This window comes from Stomoxys calcitrans, chromosome 1 (assembly GCF_963082655.1).
Source record: "Stomoxys calcitrans chromosome 1, idStoCalc2.1, whole genome shotgun sequence".
NCBI classification, from domain to species: domain Eukaryota; kingdom Metazoa; phylum Arthropoda; class Insecta; order Diptera; family Muscidae; genus Stomoxys; species Stomoxys calcitrans.
In genome coordinates this window covers 255,554,890-255,568,138 of record NC_081552.1, presented here as the reverse complement: position 1 = coordinate 255,568,138, position 13,249 = coordinate 255,554,890, and the positions used below count along the sequence as shown (strand labels likewise).

At 41.1% G+C, this 13,249-nt stretch overlaps 1 protein-coding gene across 4 annotated transcripts; it reads right to left on the bottom strand.

Moving 5' to 3' along the window:
• Positions 1–529: 529 nt before the first annotated feature.
• Positions 530–11,398, bottom strand: LOC131994280 (activating signal cointegrator 1 complex subunit 2 homolog). Of its 4 annotated transcripts, none has more exons than XM_059360989.1 (2): positions 10,837–11,398; positions 530–1,706 (listed from the first exon to the last, which is right to left on the bottom strand). In XM_059360989.1, the coding sequence occupies exon 2, from the start codon at positions 1,698–1,700 to the stop codon at positions 1,065–1,067; it is 636 nt and encodes a 211-aa protein (XP_059216972.1). In that variant the 5' UTR covers positions 1,701–1,706; positions 10,837–11,398; the 3' UTR covers positions 530–1,064. The 4 variants fall into 4 exon arrangements, with proteins under 4 accessions (XP_059216972.1, XP_059216970.1, XP_059216969.1 ...); XM_059360987.1 differs by having other exon boundaries at positions 10,786–10,873; XM_059360986.1 differs by lacking the exon at positions 10,837–11,398 and adding an exon at positions 9,379–9,571.
• Between the last annotated feature and the right edge of the window lie 1,851 nt (positions 11,399–13,249).

Below are 13,249 nucleotides of genomic sequence, written 5' to 3'. Positions count from 1 at the left end.
TGTTTTGGTAGCACTTACAATAACTGCCCTGATTATGGTTTAAATCGGTTCATGTTATGATATAGCTGCCATAAAAACCGATCTTGGGTCTTGACTTCTTGAGCCTCCAGGGGACGCATTTCTTATCCGATTTCATTGGAATTTTGTTCGTTGTGTTTGGGTAGCACTTCCAACAACTACACTGAGTATGGTTTTAATCGGTTCATATTTTGATATAGCAGCCATATAAACCGATCTTGGGTCTTGACTTCTTGAGCCCCTAGAGGGCGCAATTCTCATCCGATTTAACTGAGATTTTACACGTAGTGTTTTGGTATCACTTCGAATAACTACGCTAAGTATGGTTGAAATCGGTCCATATGTTGATATGGCTGCCATATAAAACGATCTTGGGTCCTGACTTCTTGAGCCTCTAGAGGGCGCGTTTCTCGTCCGATTTAAATGAAATTTTGCACGTAGTGTTCTGGTACCACTTCCAACTACGACGTCTAGTATGGTTGAAATCGGTCTATGTTTTGATATAGCTGCCTGAACACGACTGGGATTCCAATGTAGACGGAGCGGGGGTGAGTGATCGAGAGAGATGACGTCACAATCGGAATTCCCTCGATGGCTGATGATGAGTGGACTGTAATTTAGGCGGTTTACTAAGCTTATTATTCCTCACGCACAGAGGAATAATAAGTTAGAAAAAGAGGAGATAAACCCAAAAGAGACAAGTGGAAATAAAAAGATGGTAAGTGTTTCGGTTGCGAGATTACAAAGGTAAGGGTGTTATTAGGAGAGGAGAAAAAAGTGTGGATGCTCACCTTGCTGCGGTTGTGTAAGAAGTGAAGTTTTAAAAATTACAGAAAGGGCAAGTGAGCTGCAGTACTAAAAGGCTTATAACTAACAATTCACAATAGTCTTACAATCTAGTACGGATGGCAAAAAAGGATCTCTTATACGCTAGACAATTCATATCAATTCACAATACAATTCAATAATTCATACAACTTATTCTACGATATGTTCTTAATTTTTAAGGGACAAATGCAAATTTGTCCATGGCGCCGGCCTTGCGGTTACGCAAAATTTGATGAGGAAGCGCAAAGTACGGTCGCCAAGGACTTTATAGCCTCTGACAGTATCAAGTAATTCGGTTGAGGGGCTGCTGAGCGTTCTTTTTTGGCTTTCTGTGGCTTTGGCTTCTGTTGAGGTCTTGGCTTTTGCTGAGGTCTTGGCTTTGGTGGCAGGCGGCCTCTTTGACTCTGAGACCTGTAGCGTTTTTTGGGTTGTCGCTGTTGTTGACCAGCTGAGGCTGTGTGTTGACGTTGGCCAAGGCGTGATTTAGCTGGTTGTTTGCGTTGGGCCGGAGTTGATGTTGATTGTTGTCGTCGAGGCCGTGCTAAAGTTGGTGGTTTCTTTTGGGGTTGTTGTCTTGATGAGGTCGATTTGGTGGTGATGGTAGAGCTGCTGGAGTTGAAGGTGAGTTTTCGTGGGTGCAGCATGGTGTGATGCCGAAACCCACATTTTCGACAAGTATCTGCCGACTGGCAGTCATCAATTGTGTGGCTTTTCGCCAGACAATTTCGGCAGTAGTTGTGCTGTCGAACTACTACCCTCCTGTCCTCCACCGTCATCTGGATGAAAATTGGGCAGTATCTGAGGGCATGGCGTTTTTTGCACAACATGCACTTGTAGAGGTTTTGGGCACTCATTTTGACCTGAAAGTAGACAGATGTTTATTGACTGTTGAGGTAAGCAAGAAATGAGAAAACAAATGAGAGTGAGATAGAGTATATAAACGGGTATGAAAAGTAAAGGAAATGGAAATGAGGGGAGAAGCAGACACACTTATGCGGTAATAATTTCCCCTATTGGGTTTGATCAAGTATGGGTAAGTGACATAGTTTAACGATTGGTCGAGTAATGACCCCGGATGCGATCTTCACATCCGCAATTCTGGTGTTCCTATCGGAACCGCTGTAGGTCTTAGACACTCTTCCCAGTCGCCAGTCACTAGGCGGTAGTAGATCGTCCATTACGACTACAAGATCACCGACCTTCACATTGGGAGAAGTGGTCTTCCATTTATAACGCTTCTGCAGCGTCCTCAGATACTCCTCTTTCCATCGTATAGCAAACTGGTGATGGATGGCCTTCAACTTCACCCACCTATTTACCACGGAGATATCCCCAGCCAAAGGCTCGGGAAATGACATTATCGGAGCGCCTTTCAAAAAATGTCCGGGAGTCAGCGCCGTGAGATCATTCGGATCCTCAGAGACGGCAGAGATGGGGCGAGAGTTCAGAACTCCTTCAATACGAGCAAGTAATGTGGCAAATTGCTCGAACGTGAATAAATGAGCGCCAGCCACTCTCCTGAAATGGTGCTTAAAACATTTCACGGCCGATTCCCAAAGCCCACCCATATGTGGAGCATGAGGGGGTATAAACTGCCACTCAAAGCCCTGTGTAGAGTACCTCTCAGCAATGTCGCTTGCTGCAACCTGAATGAAACTCCTAAACTCTCGTAGCATCTTTCGACTGGCACCCACGAAATTCCTGCCATTATCAGATACTACCTTACGAGGTAGGCCTCGCCTCCCAACGAATCGAGAAAAGGCGGCTTCAAATGCCGCCGTGGAGAGCTCGGAGCATGGCTCTAAATGCACAGCCTTTGTTGAGAAGCACACGAAAATGCTTACATAACCCTTTAAGAGAGGGGCTCTGCGAAGAGCTGAACTTTTGAGATCAAAGGGCCCTGCGAAATCTATGCCCGTCACGTGAAATGGTGGTGTTATTGTACATCTGTCAAGAGGGAGCGGAGCCATAATCTGGGAGCAAGGCTTCTTCTTGAAGATGATGCACGTTTTGCACTTGTGAATAATGCCCTTCACCCTTGGTCTGAGACGTGAGATGTGAAATTCTGTCTGAATCATACGACACATTAGGATGCATTCACCGTGGGCGAGAAATTCGTGCAAATGGAGCAAATAAAGGTGGCAAAGCCGAGAGTTCCCTGGAAGTATGATAGGAAATCTCTCGTTGTAGGGTAAAGAACAAGCCGCGAGTCGACCATTAACGCGTAGGACCTTGTCCCGATCCAGGAAGGGGTTCAGACATTGTAGTGAGCTTTTGTTGGAGAGTTCTTCAGAACTACTAACCTGCTTGTATTCGTCTGGGTACCACTTCATCTGGGCCAACATTATCAGACGGAATTTCGTGTTTCTTACCTCATCTTGGGTAAGAATTGGAGAGGAGTTACTAGTGGTCCCTCTAGATTCAGCAAGGCAGTTATAGTAGAATCTGAATATATAGGAGACTACCCTAAGTGCTCGGGGGTATGACGAGAATCTGAGCAGGATGTCTGAGTCTTCCACTGTCTCGTGCATAACCTGGATATTCATGCGCTTTCCCATTCCAGGGGATACCAAAGGGTTCCTGTTTGGCCATTCTGACGGTGGGTTCGTCAGCCAATTTGGGCCATGAAACCACAATGAGTTGCATGTGAGGTCTTGCGGCCTACAACCTCTTGTGCCGAGGTCGGCTGGATTGTCGTGAGTAGGGACATGTCGCCATGTCCCCCCTGGAAGAAGGTCATGAATCTTGGACGTCCGATTGGCCACGTATGTTTCCCATGTCCATGGTGGTTTTGTTAACCATCCAAGGACAATGGATGAGTCCGTCCAAAGAGTTATGCCACTAACGTCCAGATCGAAAGTGGATAGCACAATGTTGACAAGTTTTGCCAAGAGAAAGGCTCCATTGAGCTCCAAACGTGGTAGGCATACAGGCTTCAGTGGAGCCACTCTACTCTTCGCAACGAGTAAATTCGAGGATACAACGGATTTTGAGGCCCGACACCTAATGTAGACGCATGCACAGATCGCCGCCTGAGACGCGTCGGCGAACCCGTGAATCTCTACTGTATCAGTCGGATAGTACTGTAGCCATCTGGGTATGGAGATTGATCCGATGTGATTCAAGTCGGATATCAGAGAATTCCACTTCATTAGAGTTTCTGAGCCGAGTTCGTCGTCCCAATCCAAACCTTCTAGCCAAAGTTGCTGCATCAGTATCTTCGACCTGATTACAATGGGAGCCACCCATCCTGCAGGATCGAATAACTGAGCAACGGCAGACAGTACCTTGCGTTTGCTCATGGGCTGATCTGTTGGAAGAGCGCCGAGGGTGTAACTGAAAGAATCAGTAAGCGCATTCCATTTGATACCCAAGGTTTTCGTTGTGCTCGCTTCATCGAAACGCAAGAAGTCAGAGTCATAGAGACTCTCTTTGGGAAGCCGGGCAAGTAATTGTGGGTCGTTTGCAGTCAGTTTCACAAGAGGAAACCCTGCTTGCCCCAGAACTGATATCAAGTCCTCTTGCTTGCGGATAGTGTCCTCTATAGTGAAGCCACCAGACAGAATGTCGTCGACATAAGTCTCCTTCCTCAGTGTCTTTGCGACATTCGGAAACTCATCCTCGGAATCAGAGGCGAGTTGCAATAGAGTGCGAATTGCTAAAAACGGTGCGCAGTTCAGACCAAAGGTAACCGTTTTTAGTTCAAAATCCTTCACCGGTCCGTTAGGATCCGGTCTGAAAAGTATGCGTTGATATGCTCTGTCGATCGGATGTAGCCATATTTGCCTATACATCTTCTGAATGTCGCCACCGAACACATATCGGTATCGGCGCCAATTGAGGATCACAGACGTTAAATCGGTTTGCAGTGTAGGTCCTGTGCGGAGCACATCATTCAGCGAATAACCAGATTTGCTCCTACGAGATGCGTTGAACACAACTCTCACCTTCGTGGACTTGTGTTCTGGACGGACGACTGCGTGGTGTGGGAGATAAAATGAATTGTATCGTCCATCGCAGTTGATTTCCTGAGACGAGGTCTCCTGAGCGTGATCAAGAGAAATGTACTCGTTTAAAACCGAATTGTACTCGGTTTTTAGCTCGGGATCATTAGAGAGCTTTGTCTCCATCCGATTATACTGAGCCAGAGCCAGAAAGCGAGATGAGCCAAGAGAGAGGGAGTCGGAGAATTCTGCTTTGAAAGGCAGTCTCACGACGTATTTACCGTCCGGCGACCTGGAGGTAGTTTTAGAGTAAAACTCTTCGCAAAACTGATCATCTTCACAAAGAGGAGGAGCCATGGGTACCTCTTCTTGCTCCCAGAATTTTCTCAGAAGTTCGCTGATTTCTATATCCTCGGATTCCACCACGTTCGTGGAAAATGATAAAATTCTCTCAGTTTGCATTGGACCGCTCAATACCCAGCCAAAAACTGTATTGTATGCTGAGGTATCGCCACATATATTCCTCCTGATTCCTTCCATATTAATGAATCGTTCAGAATCATTGCCTAAAATTAGGTCAATTTGAGCGGATTTGTTGAAGTTTGGATCGGCCAGATCTAACTCCTCCAACTCGGACGGATTTGAGATTTTGAATGAGACGGAAGGAAGCCATTTTGTCATTTTAGGCAATACTATTGCCGAGACTGTGAAGCGAACATCGTATTTCTCCGCCACAATGACAAGTTGGCTTTCCTTATTTGACGTTTGAGTCTGTTCGCCAATACCAAAAATCTCAAAATGCGCTTTAGAAGTGGGAATTTGTAAGCGCTTCTGAATTCGCTGTGTTATAAAGGTTCGTTGAGAACCAGGATCAATAAGAGCTCTTAACGTAAACAACTCCCCTTGATGTTCCATCCGAACCAGAGCTGTTCGTAACAAAATCATTTCGTTGTTGGACGAGAAATTGGCCTGAACGTGAGAGGGGCGCCTTGCGCCTGAAGTTGAGGGAGCCTCATTATGACCCGTGTTTCTCGAATTCATGCCAGACGATTTCATTTGACCCTTGTCATCCTCGCGACTAGAATGGGTTGCCTGATCTTCAGTTTCCACTTCTGGATTACTTCTTAGATGAAGCAGAGTGTGGTGTGGCTTATGACAAATTATACAGGTGTTCACACTTTTGCAATTTGTCTTGAGATGAGATGAGGAGAGGCAATTTATGCATAACTTGTGCTTGTATGCAAAATCTATGCGTTGTTGCGCAGTATATTTCCGAAACTGTCCACAACTTCTTATGGTGTGGTCGGAACTGCATAGGGGGCAAGAAGAGCTTAGCTTTTCTTGCGAGTGATAAGTTTGAACCTTACCACTGCTTTGAGACGGGAGCGAACTTCTGGTCTTTGTGGCTTTTATGCTCGAGAGCCGTTCCACGATTTCGTACCTGTTGATGAGGAATTCATCGAGCTGTTTCCAGGTAGGAAGATCGCGGTGAGATTTGAGGGATTGCTCCCACAGAGCCAGCGTTTCATCTGGCAACTTGGTCGAAACCAAGTATAAGAGTATGGGATCCCAGCTTTCTACATTGACGTCAAGAGTCTCGAGAGTGCACAGGCAATCATTCACGGTGGATTGAATTTTGTGAATTGCTTCACTATTCTCCACAGATGCCATAGGAATGTTGAAGAGAACCTTTAATTGATTGTCTACTAAGACCCGCTTGTTCTCATAACGAGCCTTTAGAGCACTCCAAGCGAGTTCGAAGTTTTCATCGCATAGAGTGAATCTCTTGACTATGGCGCCAGCTGCACCTCTAGTCTTGTTCCGCAGATGATATAACTTCTGAGCTCTCGTCAATTTTGGATGGTTAACGTAAACGGCCGTGAACATGTCACGGAATGATGGCCATTCCTCGTAACCCCCTTTAAATACCTCTGTATCACAGGGAGGCACTTTGATGTAACTGCCAGCCACCTCTTGAGAGGAGTGATCAACCGAAGGCTGGGGAATGTAAGCCGGAATAAGGCTGTGCCTAGCGTTCTGGCGAGCATTTCCTCCTGATATTCTCAGAATATCCAGGATTTGGGACCTTGCCATGTAATAGGCTTCGGAGCTGGCATTGAAATTAACTCTAGCGTTGTCCCTGTAGTCCTTGGTATTGACACTTCTTGGAGCTAGCATGAGACCTTCATAGGTAGCCTGAAGTCGTTGCCACCGATTCTCGAGGTCCTCTAACTTTACTTCCAATACCGAATCAGTTTGATCCTGAATGTCACTCTGTTCAAATTGAGTGCAAAAGTTGATCAAATGGTCGCAATCAAAGAGAAACTTGTCTTGATTCGACGAAGTCTTAATTGCGGAAGTGGGATTCGATAAAGGATTAGATCCCGAAGGCAGAGAAGCCATGTCCGTGGTGGCTTCCTCTAAGTTCATTCTGTACTGATTCCGTACAATAGAGTGAACAATGAGAAATAGAGCAAATAAGCGAAGAGTGAAGAGATTTCAACTCCTGTCTGGGAAAATAGTGCAGAAGAATTACTTCGAGTAGAGATTTCAACTCTTGTCCAAGAAAGTAGCGCAGAAGAATTATTTGGTGTACTGTCGTGAGAAATCTATTTGCCTCTGGAAACACAGGGAGATAGAAACAATTTTGATTTGCGATTGGGTTGAGTGCAAGCGTAAAGCTTCGTTGAATAACCAAAATTGTTCAGCTAGTAAGAGAGGTGATAAGATTCCGAATAATTAAAGTAGCGGGTTCTGCATAATATGCCAAATATAATTTTAAAAACTCAGAATCTTTGCGGGCGTCTAAAGAGCAGTCTTAGATTTAAAGGCGAGAATACCAAAGGCAAGATTTCACAGCTAATCCAAATAATTCATAACATTAGACGTGAGGGACTGAAATTCCCGTGATGAGCATAGTCGGAGGGATAAGTGGTGTCCGAAAATTCAATTTTAATTGAATTGCACCAACTTATAAACTGCAGTTCAATAGACAGAGAACCGTCAATTTGAATTGCATTACAATCAAAAAGGAAAAGGTTCTGTTGTAGAGGAGTGTGGCAAAAGAGAACTTGTCGCCTTTTCTCACAACTATACACTGCCGCGTACTAATTGCGAGCAATTATTCAATAATTGACAAATGTTCAGATGATATCTGTTGAAATTTATCTAGAGTGGCTTATCAGCTGATATGTGTAAGTGAATTTCTCAAAATTCTAAAAACACATACTTCTCCAAAGCTTGATAAATTTCTTCAAATATCTCTGTTTAATTCATAGAAATTCTTTAACTTGTCAAACAAGTTCACAGAAAGGCTGAAAAAACAGGTAAAATGTGTATATGGTTCGAAATTTATGAGTTAGTAAATATGTGTGTATAATTCTGTTAGTGTATTGACGATTCCAAGACATTCAATTCAAATTGCATATGAATCAAAATGTCAAACTGCCGCTTTATTCATTGAGCTTTTTTCTCTAAGTGTATGCCTGCTGAGTGAGGGTATGTACTCATACGGTGCCGTACGCATGCACTGTTGCCAAATACTGCACACAGATTCTTGTTACTTCAGTGATTAATGATTTATATACGCAAATCAAAAATAAAAAAAAACAATTATGATCGTGTATTAACTAATAACAAACTCTTCCAAAGATGCCAAACGTCAAGGAAATTCTTGTTTTCCTGTTCCAAATACCTTTTTTAATTGATTTAATTAAGCGGGGGAAATTGAGAAAAATAATTACGAATCCCGCAATTCAATACAAAACAAACAATCTGGTAACACCTAATAACACGTAGTTTGTTTTGTTCCTCTTCAAAAACAAATATTCCAATGGGAACAACTAGGGCAAAACAAACATGCGGATGATGACCATTAATGTAAGTGCGTGTGTGTATCAGGTGGCTAAACGAGAGGGCTCTGCTTGTTGTTCAGCGACAGAGTCAATACGTACGGAGTTGGCAGTACCGAGTAGGCAGCGCAGCGTAGGCAGAACAGAATGGGAGCGGGTAGGCAGATGCATAAACATACACTCATACGTATATAAGTGATCATATGAGAAGAGAATTGGCGCGTATTTCTTTATTTCTATTTGTATGTACCAACCAGTGCTTTTAGGCAGCAGCCCTTTTGGTTTGTTTGTTTTTTTTTTTTTTTTTTTTTTCTTGATCTTTTTCCTTATTCTTTCTCTTGTTGACAAATGTCTTGGTTGGTACTTTTTTACTTCTTCTGTTCTTTATTTACGTTTGCTGGATCATGAAAATTCGCATAATAATAATAATGAATAATGTAGAAAATTATGAGGGAGGCGTGCAATGAACCAAAATAGTGCCGTGATTTAAAACTAGTATAAGGTATGAGTGCAATATTTTAATATTTTAATGCTTTTGACAACCAAAAAAAACAAATTACGCAAATGGTGGATGCAAAGACAAAAGGTATGTATAAGAGTGGGTCAACAACTGGTTTGTGCAATATTTTTAAAATAAGTGTTTTTATATCTGTGCAATATTTTAAAAATTTCAACCAAATCCAAGTGCAAATGATTAAATATTATATATTCCTATGGCATGTATGAAGTGAGCGTACACTAGAAGGGGGTGTGCAATAATTTACTCAGCGTTGTGATTTCAGAATTGTGCAATATTTTGACAATAGCAAAATAACAAAGGGTTTAGTCTCTGCATTCCCTTCGAATGCATTAAGCATTTATAAGAGATGGGATATGTGCAATAAATTATAGAACTAAGCAATATTTCAATAACTGTGCAATTTTTCCTTTTTTTTTTTTTTTTTTTTAAACCGTGCAATATTTATTAAATTTTCCATAGAACTTTACACTTTTTTTTAAATTTTTGTATGTGTCGTTGGTTTTTAACTTTATATGGAAGGTTGGTTTTTAACTTTATGTGCTTTATCCCTTTTCTTTTGTTAATTTAGCTCGATTTCTCCCTTCAACAAATATTTTTAATTCTATATTCTTTTTCCATTTCTTTTGCAAATTGTGAAAATTAATAGCACTTTTTTTTTTTTGGGGTTTGCACTTTTGCTATTTATTTAAAAATTCTCACATAAAATTTTTCTATTTTCTAATTCTTTTAAATTCTCACTGCACACTTCCACATTGTTCCAAATCAATTTAAATCAAACCCAACTTCTTCTTCTTCCAAGTGTTGGCCTGTCTGTCCGTCTATTTCTTTCCTTTGCTCCTCATTCGTTTGGTCTTCGCTTTTACCTTTTGAGTTGCAGTTCTCTTTTTCGTTCTCTCTCCTGCACAAATCCACAGAGATAGAAAGAGAGTCAACTTCAATCTTCCTCATTACACTGCACGAAACGTTCGTTGAACTTTGTGTTATACATAAAGGGGACTATGTATTAAAAATTTCCTTATTACTTTTGCAGCAAATTATGTATCAGTCTTCAGCGATTTTGATCCGTTATATGGACTTTAAAATATATTTTGCCTGATTTTAACGGGATTTATGCAAACAAGGAGAAATTGAAGAAATAACATAAAATTTTACCGTAATTTTCAGAGCCTTGTAAAAAAGGTTATTTTAAACAATCTTGCCCTTACAATGCACTTTTTACCGTGTCCAACACACGAGGACCGACAAAGCAACACTTTTTGGCACTTTTCACGCACTTTCCTCTCACAATTAACGATTCAGTCTTTAAATACATATACACAAAGCTTTACATACGCACTTTTTTTTCTTTTTAAAGCGAAAATAGAGACGGGCAGACAATTCTCGGGAAATAACAAATTTTGATCTCTTTTTTTTAAGGGATTTTACGCAGTATTTCCCATATATCCACACCGCATTTAAAAATGCGTTTGTTCATGCAACCCATAACTTCACCATGGGGTTTCCTTATGATTTTGCACTTTTCCGGTGTAGTTTTATCTCTTTTTTGTTTTTCTGTCACTTAGCCCTTTATAAGTGTGTATGTATGTAGCTTTTTTTTTTTAACAACTGAAGTGGTTTCACTTACCGAAACGATGGCACACAACTATGTATGTATGTCAATGTAGATGGGATTTACCTCAATCGATGGTTGTCTCTGGTTGTCTCAGTGGACGGCTTCGAAGGACCATGAACACGACTGGGATTCCAATGTAGACGGAGCGGGGGTGAGTGATCGAGAGAGATGACGTCACAATCGGAATTCCCTCGATGGCTGATGATGAGTGGACTGTAATTTAGGCGGTTTACTAAGCTTATTATTCCTCACGCACAGAGGAATAATAAGTTAGAAAAAGAGGAGATAAACCCAAAAGAGACAAGTGGAAATAAAAAGATGGTAAGTGTTTCGGTTGCGAGATTACAAAGGTAAGGGTGTTATTAGGAGAGGAGAAAAAAGTGTGGATGCTCACCTTGCTGCGGTTGTGTAAGAAGTGAAGTTTTAAAAATTACAGAAAGGGCAAGTGAGCTGCAGTACTAAAAGGCTTATAACTAACAATTCACAATAGTCTTACAATCTAGTACGGATGGCAAAAAAGGATCTCTTATACGCTAGACAATTCATATCAATTCACAATACAATTCAATAATTCATACAACTTATTCTACGATATGTTCTTAATTTTTAAGGGACAAATGCAAATTTGTCCACTGCCATATAAACCCATCTTGGGTCTTGACTTCTTGAGCCTCTAGAGGGCGCAATTCTCGTCCGATTTGGCTGAAACTTTGCATGAAGTGTTTTGTTATGACTTCCAATAACTGTGCTAAGTATGGCGTAAATCGGTATGGAACCTGATATAGCTGCCATTTAAACCCATCTTGGGTCTTGACTTCTTGAGCCTCTAGAGGGCGCATTTTTTATCCGATTTAACTGAAATTTTGCACGTAGTGTTTTGCTATCACTTTCATCAACTATGCTCAGTATGATTTTAATCGGTCCATGTTTTGATATAGCTGCCATATAAACCGATCTTGGTTCTTGACTTCTTGAGCCTCTAGAGGGCGCAATTCTCATTCGATTTAACTGAAATTTTGCACGTAGTGTTCTGGCATCCCTTCCAACAACTTCGCTTAGTATGGTTTTAATCGGTCCATGTTTTGATATAGCTGCCATATACACCGATCTGGGATCTTGACTACTTGAACCTCTAGAGGGCGCAATTCTCATCCGATTTGGCTGAAATTTTATACAACGGCTTCTCTCATGACCTTCAACATTCGTGTCTAATATAGTCTGAATCGATCAATAGCTTGATACAGCTCCCATAGAAACCTATCCCCCGATTTTGCTTTTTGAGCCCCTACAAGGCGCAATTTTTATCCGAATGAACTGAAATATCACACAATGACTTCTACAATGTTTAGCATTCATTTATGGTCCGAATCGGACTATAACTTGATATAGCTCCAAGAGCATAACAGTTCTTATTCCATATTCCTTGTTTGCCTAAAAAGAGATACCGCGCTAAGAACTCGACAAATGCGATCTACGGTGGAGGGTATAAAAGATTCGGCCCGGCCGAACTTAGCACGTTTTTACTTGTTCTCACTTACACAATCGGAAGGTGTACAAGATTCGTACAAACATTTTCCAGAAAGAAATAAGAAAAAAAAATTAAACAAATTTCAGTTTTATTCTTCAGAATAACAAACAACTGAAATTTTTTTTTTTGTTTATTGAGGAAGTGCGTTTGTAAGCTCATATTTATATAAAACATTTTTTGCATTGCAATAAACCTAGAAATGTACACTCAAATACACTGACATACGAGTAATTGTATGCAACTGCTTCATGCTTATCTCAAGGGTGAGGTGGTTGGCAAAAAGATATCGTTTTGGTTGTTCTTTTGGGTACTTGGAAAACTTTAGTTTTCATCCAAATATTTGTATAAGTCCTTTCCGTTAGCATTGATGTTTTCGATTTCCATTTGCAATGCAAAGCCAATGGCGATTTTGTTGCCTTAGCTACATTTGTGTGTGTGTGTGCTTGTGCCTGTGGACCCATTGAACATCCTAAAACTAAAATTCCTCGTATATGGAACATGGAGTGAGTCATTGGGTAGGTCTGCGCGTGTGTGTGTGTGTGTGTGTGCGGCTTCGAGTTAGTTGATATTTACATATTCATCGTGGTGTGAGTGAGCGTAAGCTATCGATAGCCTAGGTATGAATTTACATAGAAATTTCCATGAAAAACTTATTTGTGTGCTCACTAGATAGTCGTATAAATGCTTGTATACAACAACAAATTTGTGTATATTTCGATTTGTACACACAGATAGTCTTGTTATAATATTTGATTTCATACTAGGCCGTAGTGGTGTTTTTCTCTTTTTAACAGGAATTATTACGAAACTGATTCTAGCTGATAATATTGAAATTTGAAAGAAATCTCTTTTTTTTATAAAAATTCATGGATATATGGCAAATGACCATACAAAATGAAACATATAAAGTATGTTGCATAACACATTATGCATAACAAAAAAATAAAT

Bases quoted from the DNA above. Each gene is read 5' to 3' on its own strand.
- LOC131994280 (XM_059360989.1), bottom strand. From the start codon at position 1,700: ATGAGTGCCCAAAACCTCTACAAGTGCATGTTGTGCAAAAAACGCCAT.